This window comes from Oxyura jamaicensis, chromosome 12 (genome assembly GCF_011077185.1).
Source record: "Oxyura jamaicensis isolate SHBP4307 breed ruddy duck chromosome 12, BPBGC_Ojam_1.0, whole genome shotgun sequence".
Taxonomy (NCBI): domain Eukaryota; kingdom Metazoa; phylum Chordata; class Aves; order Anseriformes; family Anatidae; genus Oxyura; species Oxyura jamaicensis.
The window spans coordinates 16,455,071-16,463,973 of NC_048904.1; the positions used below are offsets into that span (position 1 = coordinate 16,455,071).

Below are 8,903 nucleotides of genomic sequence, written 5' to 3' on the forward strand. Positions count from 1 at the left end.
CAAACACTGTCATTATTTAGAATGTTAAGCATTTGGAAATTGAAATCAACTGCTAAAGATAATATGGTTTCTATAAAATTCATAATCATATTTCAACAAACTGAATTTCTCCTGCAGCTGAGTAATAGCTTACCTTCTCTTTTTAGTTGTAGTGCTCCCTGCTATGGGATATTGCAGAAGCTAAAAGTCTACATGGGTTCAAACAGTTATGCACAGGTTTGTAGAAGAAGAAGCCACCTGTAGATATTCAAAGGAAAGCAGACATTGATTCCAGAGTTCCCTGAGCTACAAGTCCTGAAGACCTGTAGAATATTTGGGGGGAAATATATTCAACTTATCTTGTTCTGATGTATCCAAAAAAAATCAGACTGGTCACTCACAGATTAGACCTTGTGTATAAGGAAGCTATGTCAAGCAGTGCACTGTCTTGGACAAAATTTGATGCAAAACAAGTAATTAAATGTGAATTCCTTGCAACTAAGTTTTAAATGAAGGGTTTAGACAACAATCCTAAATAGAGCGTTGTCCCCTTGAGATATAATTTAATTATTATTTTCATTATAACATTGTTTTAATCGTTGTCTTTTCTCTTTTAGCTTCAATAGTGATTGGGAAATGGTGGTGTGAGATGGAGCCCTGCCTAGAAGGAGAGGAATGTAAGACGTTGCCTGACAATTCTGGATGGATGTGTGCGACTGGCAATAAAATCAAGACCACCAGAGTAAGTTGTCTTTCTGTCCACACCCATGAGGCTTTAATAGGAACAGGAGTCGATAGTGATCGCTTACACCTACATCTTTCCAGCATCATGTCTGCTGTAAATGTCTCAAAGATCGCTGCCCACCTCCCCAGCCAGCCGATGCTTCTGGTCTGCTGAAAACTCTCAAGGATTCAGGCTGCTCAGCTGCGTCCAGGGTCAGCAACCAGCAGCTTAGGGCTACTGAATCTCCAGGTCACATTCTTATAGACCTTATCTATATACTGAGTCCCTTTCTGGTGGCTAAAGGGAAGAAAATAAGATCTAAGGGATCTACTGGATCTGTATGCATTCCTTGGCTGTCCCAGGGCATTAGCAGCTGTGCAGGCACTTTGTAGCACAAAATGGTGCAGAGGACTCAGCTCAATGTCTGCATTTCAGGTCTTACTTCAGACTAGCCCTGTGTGTCTGTCAGCAATTGGCACTCATTAGGCTCACTGACTCCTGCAGCATAAATTCCACTTTTTGCCATGAAGGTGGACTTGCTCACAACGTGCTTTGTTAACATATCCTCGAGATGCTAAAGATTCAGGTTATTCAAACCAACAGGTGACAGTGACTTTCACCATGCATTGCCAGGAAAATGCTGCAATAAGGTTGCAAAGAGAAAAAGTAGAACGTGAGGTGGCTAAGCTTCTTCCACTATGAAATTATCTTCAGGGGGGAGGCAGGGGGATATCTTTTCAAAAATATATTTTATTTTATTGTTTGCATTGGTCAAATATTTCATAATCATTTTCATAAAATGGCCATCTATACTCGTATTCTACAATTTTAGGTTGTTTTCATGCCACATAGTTTAACTTTTTATACAGCTGTCAACTCAAAACATATTTTTCATGAATGAAAACATCTTGGTTTTCAGTAAAATGAAAAATACCTTCTGAAACCTGTAGAACTGAAAAAGCAGAATATTCAAGATTTTTTTTCCTGTTTATTAAAAAGTTCTACATACTCATACTTGGCTACTAATTCATTGGGAATTTCGTGTCACAATTTTCCTTTTCTCTTTTTTTTTTTTTTTTTCTGCAGTCCCAACTGTAGTTATTTTTAACATTTTCCAGGCCTTTTGTTGAAGGAGGTCTTACCCCAGCTGATCCCCATGGTTTCTCAATTCTTTTCTTTCCCTCCATATGATTTATCCCATGATGAATGATTTGTATTGCAACTTCACCTTCTACTGGCACAGCTAATTTCACCACCACTTAAAATTGTGCCCCTCCTGTGTGTGCCTTGCAATGCAATCAAAAATACAAGAAAACTCACAAATTTCTATATGACCTTTTCAGTGAGGCAACAGTTTTCTCTCCAAATTAGGGATTTAAAATGGAAGAAAGGCATATTAAAGAAGTAATAAAAAACATAAAGTATGTTATGCTTTCTATTTAAATTACAATGCTGTGGTAGCTTTGCAGCCTGTCTGCAAGTTATATAATTTAGGAATTGCATTTGCTGTTTTTCTGTGAACTTGTCCTACCCTTAACTCTCCCAGTCATCATCATATAAACTATTTCTAGGAGATAGAGGTGATTGCTAGAAATTTAGCAGCTTCATTAATATGCAGATGTATGGTCCCATCTATTCAGTATGCATTATTGTATTTCATTTAAATTAAATACTTACAGAGTGAGTGCTCATAACAGAAAAAATATTTCTGTCATTTACCCACAGGAGTTATTTTAATTAGCTTGTGAGGGGAATACCTTATGGTGCTGCTTCCAGTAGAATTTTGCTTTGTTGCTTTAAAATATCATTACAGAGCCCAACTGACAAAGGCAACATGACATGATGAGCTGCGCAACTGTCTCTTGCATTTTCAGAGCAAAAAAAATCCTACTTCATAATCCCTGAAACTTTGCTTGAGTCCGTACTGCTGCGTCAAGTTGGGCAACATAAATATAAAATAATAGAAGCAATCAGATCCTGAACCAGGCATGTTTTTTCTTTGTTTTATCATTTCAGATGGCATCAGAGAAAGAGATTACACTATAATCTGTACTGATCCCAATCCAGGCTGCAAGATTGAGCAATGTATGTCTAATTTATGTAGTTAAGGAAGTTAAGAAAGCAGAAGAAGCAACACAAATCAGTCATCATCCTAGATATATCTGTGGTGATTAGCCAAAAAAAGCTAGAGCAAGTTACCACAGGCTGTAAACTATTTTAATGAAGGCTTTTCCTTACACAAAATATATTTATGTTGGGCAGCTGCTGTCCTGGCAAGGAAAATATTCATATTCATGACTCACAGTATTAAAATACCTATTATCTTCAAGGCCCACAGTATGTCATGTATATCACATAAATATGTGTGTACATGTATGTGTATAGGTATGTATGTACACAGTGTGTGCAATTTTGCAGTGTATTACTATGTGGCTGGTTCTGAGGAGTAATTAGTGTCAGAATTAATATTACTTTGGAGTGAGTAGTGTCAGGATGTGGTGAGCAGATCCAGTGAAGACTTTGCCAGAATAGCCTTCATCCCTTCCTTTTCATGCATTTATTCCTCGGCTTAGTCCTTCAATATAGCTCACTAATTAAGTTGTTAAAGCCAAAGATATAAAGCTCCCAGCCCCCGTAAATTGATCTGTTTTTCTATTGATAGTCAGAGAAGGTGACAAACACTGGAACAGAATCATTTTTTAATTCTATTTTTGGACCAGTTTCAAGCCTTTTTGAATCCCTATTTACTCTTTTTTTTTTTTTTTTTTTTAAGATTGTAAATTTCAAAGATTTCTATGAAAGTCTGGAGGTTTTTTTCAGAGCAGTAAGAGCACTTGGTTGGAGATGACATGACATTTCAGGAGAGCAGCTGGCACCAGGGGGAAAGAGAACACACAGTCTCATTCTGGATTTTGGGATGTGGTGCCCACAAGCACACCTAAGCACCTTGAGAAACAGACTTGTTGAAAAACACAAAAGCATGAATCTTCACACATCCCATGTTTTGTGGCTTCCTGTCTGAGCAAGGGACTCCTCCACAAGCTCTTGACATGCGACTGGTGCTGATGCACAGCGTTCTGTGCACCACCTTGCAGGGCCCTTGAGGAGCGCAGTGCTCCTCCCAGGGCGTGCTGCCCAGCCTGCGCGCATGGCAAAACGTGCTTTTTCTGTAATCCACACTAATAACACCTGGCATCCATATATGAGCCCTCCAAATGCTTCAACAAGCTGTTTTTCTGCTGATACCGTGGAGGATGGAAATTAAAGCCTTCAGCATTGGAGGACTGGCACAGCAGCTCAGCTCAGAGCAGCTTATTGACCTGCACCCTCCTTTGCAGCCTACCCACCCCCTGGTTTACAGAATACATTTTGTCACTGAAGAAATGCAGGTCATTCTTACGGTGCACCAGAAGGATCAGAACAGCGCATTTCATAGCAGCCACACTCATCTCATGCTGCAGCAAAGGGCACCTAAGTGCCGGTGGCCCCTTGGCACTGCGGCCCCGCACTGCTCCCTTCACCGACCGCCACATCTTTGTGGCAGGACACAGGCCAGACAGGGGCGTGCTCATCCCTGAGAGAGGAAACCCAGCAGGGACACTTGTCAGCAGCAAACCACAAGAGCAGAAAGAGGGAATGGGGGATGAATGGAACTGGGAAATGAAACCACAGTTATTGGTTATTGTTTCTTTAAGCTTTCCTACTAAGTTAATATGCCAAATGATTTTTCAGACTAAGTTTTTCTGAAAAGAAAAAAAGAAGAAACCCTTCTATTTTTGCAGTAACAGTCTCTATAATTAAGAGGTCAGTTCAAAGCAGTGGAACACAAAATAGTAAATATCTCTTGCTATGAGACTTACTGTAGCATTTCTTCATATCACCTAGTGCTTAGCTAATAATTTGTAGCCCTAATTGTGCCTAAGCCTGCTCATATTCAAGTCAGTATGAGTTTCTTTGCTGACCTAATCACCTAGCAAAGTGTTGGACCCCTTCCACCATTCATCTGTGTGTATCAGTTCAGGAAAGCAATGGAAGCCTCTCCTCAGGAGAGCTATTTTTGGTTCTAGTAGGTTGTTCTTAAAAACCTCTGGGCGGAGGTGTTTCCTCTTCAAGCCATTAGTGCACTCACTTAGATCAATTGTTGTGTTTGTCATGAAAAGAGATGGTTCCGCTCTCTGTTGTGCTATGCAGGCCATCTTAATTCACCTGAGGTGAGGAGATGGAGTCGGTCAGACTTCCCAGTCTGTTCCCTTGGTCATTACCTTGCCCCTCTTTCAGTGAGTGGGTGGGGAGAGGGGGGGGCAAAAGAACCTGAAAGTGGGACCCAGCCACATGGCCTGGGCTAGCAGGAGCTACCAGCATCACCCCAGGAAGGGGACGATGGAAGGTTTTTGGCCTCATGCCCACAGCTGTGCCAACATCTCCTGCACCACCACAAATCCAGCATCTGAGGCACGGGCAGGGGCTCCTTTGGGGTCTGCTTCTGTACACCCTTAAATCACTGCAGCCTCAGGAGCAAAGAGACACAAAATATAAAATTAAGATTTGGTCTCAGCTATACAATGAGCAGGGCAACATTCCACAAAGCCTAGGTCTTTTTTTTCTTTCCTCCCCTGGCACATTTAAAATGACTGACTCTCACGCTTTCTTACTGCAGATCCACCCGAGGACCTAACAGAGCGACGTCTGCACGGAGACAGTGAAAGCCCAGCTGATTTATGAGGACAAAATATCAAATGTTGAAAACCATCTCAGCATTTACAAGCCAAATGGATTTCTTATTTGCACTCTGACTGTTTACCAGACAACAACAGTGGCTTTACTGTGTGAAAGAGAGTATTCTGTGGAAATAATGCCCCTGATTTTTGACAGCTGAAAAGAAAAATGAAGAAAATGGTTCCTTTGGTAAAGTTTCTGAGATTACGAAGTACAAACAACATTATAAGTTTGGATCTACAATTTACTTTATACCACTTAAAGTATATATATAGAAATATATATATATTAATATATGATATTTTGAAATAAAAGCCTCACTCTTCAAGAAATTGAATAGTACCACACTTTGCTGCAGCTGCTGTAATTTTTTTTCTTTATTGTAATGGTCTGGAAGATCCCTACCTGTTTCAGAGAGAAATGTGGCAGTGAAGAGGCAAAGCAAACCTGCTGCGGTACAAGGACGCCTAAGAGCTACACGAATCCTATCGATGCAGCATCCAGAGCTTTCCATTCCCTTCGGTAGAATTTCAAGGGCATTTTGTTGTTCATCTTTGTGTTCTGGAGGCTTTTCCCCTTGTGCAATACTAGCATGCTGGCTTTGCTTCATAACCATACTTGATACTCGATTGATATATAACAATGATAATTCTATCCTCTTCCAAGAAAATATTTTTAGAGCTGTTAGATATTCTGTGGAGAAGAAATGGACAACTACTGAGTGAAGTACAGTATGTATTAAAAGTTTATTTGGCAGAGTTTGGTAGACTGTGAGCTCCCTTCTTATTAAAGATGTACTGTACGTACAATGTCTTCAGACTTTGTATAGCTCATAGAGACTGCAGTAAAATTCCAGTAACCAACTCCAAAGCTTTGCGTTGTTGGCTCACTAATTCTCTGAAACAACGACAAAGCTCTTTCTAGACTGAGATGCAAGAGGGCTTCTACATATGGTTTGGGGTTTTTTTTATGAGTCAATTTGCAATTGGTGAACAAGCATTTTTAGCTTAAGGGAATGCCCCTGTGGACAGCTCAAGTACTCAGGCACACCCACTTTGCCTGGCTGTGTGGTTTTATCCCACAATAACGGTTTCTTTCAGTTTAATTTTAATGTTTCTCACTAAGGTGAATTCGGCTGAGATGAGATGATCTTCAGCAAGGATGCATCCACAGAGGCATTTAGCTACTAACCGTGAACACTTTGAGTTCACATTCCTAGCTCAGCTATTGCTGTTCACCATGCAGCCTGGCCCTTGTGCTGTTGAAGATCAAATCTGAGAGCTCTAATGTGCAAGCCTAGTTCACATTCCCAAGCACTTTTCTGAGCAGTTCAATTAGTTTCAGGTGGGTTATTCACGTGGAAAAGTGTCTTTCTTTCATGCATAAGTGTGCACAGCCCACCCTTCAGTACACTTAATGCTACCAAATCAAAAAGGAATGTAGAAGCCTAGCACTCATTTTATCCAGTCGAGCTTCATTTCTTTAATATGTCCAATTTCCTTTCAGCCCGCTTACCTGTCTCTCACAGGACCCCTTCAGCCATGCTAATCACTTTTAATCCAATGCAGAGGAAATGCTGCACTTCCCAACCTAGAATTGGTCAAAAAACCCCCACTAACTTACTTTCTCCTTCAGGGCAACCACTTCAGTCCCTGATGTTTCAAGAGGCAGAAATTTGTCACTGTAATTACATTGTGTGTTAAAGCAGCTACACGACATGTCACACCATCCTCCATGGATTTCCGTGCTGGTCCCTGCCTGATGCTCACGGCAGAAATGATGATGCTTCTTCCAAGTAGTTCTATTATTTCCCTTTTAAAAAGATATAAGAGTGAAAAAGTGCAGGGAAAAATCTTTTTCTCTGTTCTATGCACAGAAAAACTAAATAGAATGAGCCTCACCACCAGCTGCAGATCCTACCGTATGGAGACCAGCCCCCACTGGCAGCTCCGCTGGTCAGGCCATGTACTTTCTGGCCACAGACATCTGCCTGAACCACAGAGGATACCTTTACCCTGAGAGATGGTCTACCATGGATGCGTGCCCCTAGTCCCATCCTCTCAATTTGGCAGGGACCACTGCCTGCCTCGTTACCCACAAACAGGTGTGTTCCCAAAATGAGATTTTTGGACCAACTCCAAGTCCACCTGGCACAAATAAGGAGAAACTCTTCCCAAATAAATCCTTAGCATTTCTTATTTTTACTAGAACATCACTTTGAAAGGACCCCCTAGAGCTAGGAATACTTCATTGCACTAAGAGATATCCCTTGCTACCAGAATAAGGGGCAATTAAAACCTAGAAAGTGTTACCATATCTTTACAATTGTATCTCAGTCATATATAGCTAAATGTCCATTCAAAATCTTATTAGCAGTCTGTGGAAAACTGGGAAGAAACTGAACCTGAGTTTCCTTATTCCCAGTCCAGTGATGCTCTAAATAATGACCCCCATGCAACAAACTGGCCCATGGCAGTTTGTACCCTTTGGCAAATTCCAAGATGTCACCATTGAGAGGTATTTATCCCAGAGCAGCGTGTCTGACATGGCTCAGAATGTGAGCAGATAACAATGCTTATGCCTGTTTCTATGAAATATGCCTGTTAAGACTGGGAAATATTAGACTTGCTAAAATATAAGAAGGAAATGTTGTCATTTCCACAGTAAAGTTTCCTAAAGATGTTTATGAATCCTTTCTTTGCCAGTAGGCAGCCTCAAATATCACCACACCAAATTCAGTAAACATCTGCGTCTCTTTGAAGTTGCTGCAAAATCTGCTCATGAAGTGCGGCACTGAGAAATTGCTGTTTTAATTAAAATGTTTTAGAGGGGAATTAAGGCCTTTGCAGAAATAATGACTAATAAAACGTGAAGTCAAATTAAGAGCTGGATGCAGCTAACCTTCATTGTTTCAGTGAACCACATTGAAAACAATAATAAAAATATTCAACCAGCCTGGAGTCACAATGATCATGTATTTCAGTGATATGCACAGTCATACAGTGTGTAGAGGGAAGATGTCATAGCTGCTTTTTCACCTTGGCCAGTGGAAACCCAGTGTGTTCCAGTGGTGGAATGAATGCGGCCCCTATTCTCATGGAAATGTGTTAGTCATGCTGTCCTCTGCACAGTGTTAAAATATTTACATCAACAGAAGGGAAAGTTCCTGTTTCTGGCAGAAGTCAAGACAAAAGGATGATGGGAAAAAAAAAAAAAAAAATCAAACATTTGTAAATGCCTCAAAGACAAACTTAGTTATATCAGTGTTTCTTCCTCAGATGTGTGAAACCAAGTTATGTAAATCAAAAATGTGCAAGTTGGAAAAAATACTGGAAAAAAAAAAAAAGTAGCTACCATCTGCCTATTGATTCAAAAAATCTAGATTACATGTTTCTGTCCAAAAATCTCTAGTAATAAAAAGCTCAGTGTGGTATGATTTGATATTGCTTTTAATATGTTTCATGCTATATGTAAAGAGAAATGC

The 8,903-nt window shown here is 40.4% G+C and overlaps 1 protein-coding gene across 3 annotated transcripts in view; it reads left to right on the forward strand.

Annotated features, from left to right (window-relative positions):
- Positions 1-8,860, forward strand: part of TAFA1 (TAFA chemokine like family member 1) — a 220,414-nt gene extending 211,554 nt beyond the window's left edge. For all 3 annotated transcript variants that reach the window (XM_035337462.1, XM_035337463.1, XM_035337464.1), the window contains 2 exons: positions 597-721; positions 5,361-8,860. In XM_035337462.1, coding sequence (XP_035193353.1) covers positions 597-721; positions 5,361-5,378 — 143 coding nt within the window. In that variant the 3' untranslated portion in view covers positions 5,379-8,860. The remainder of the gene's footprint in view (positions 1-596; positions 722-5,360) is intronic.
- The last annotated feature ends 43 nt before the right edge of the window (positions 8,861-8,903 follow it).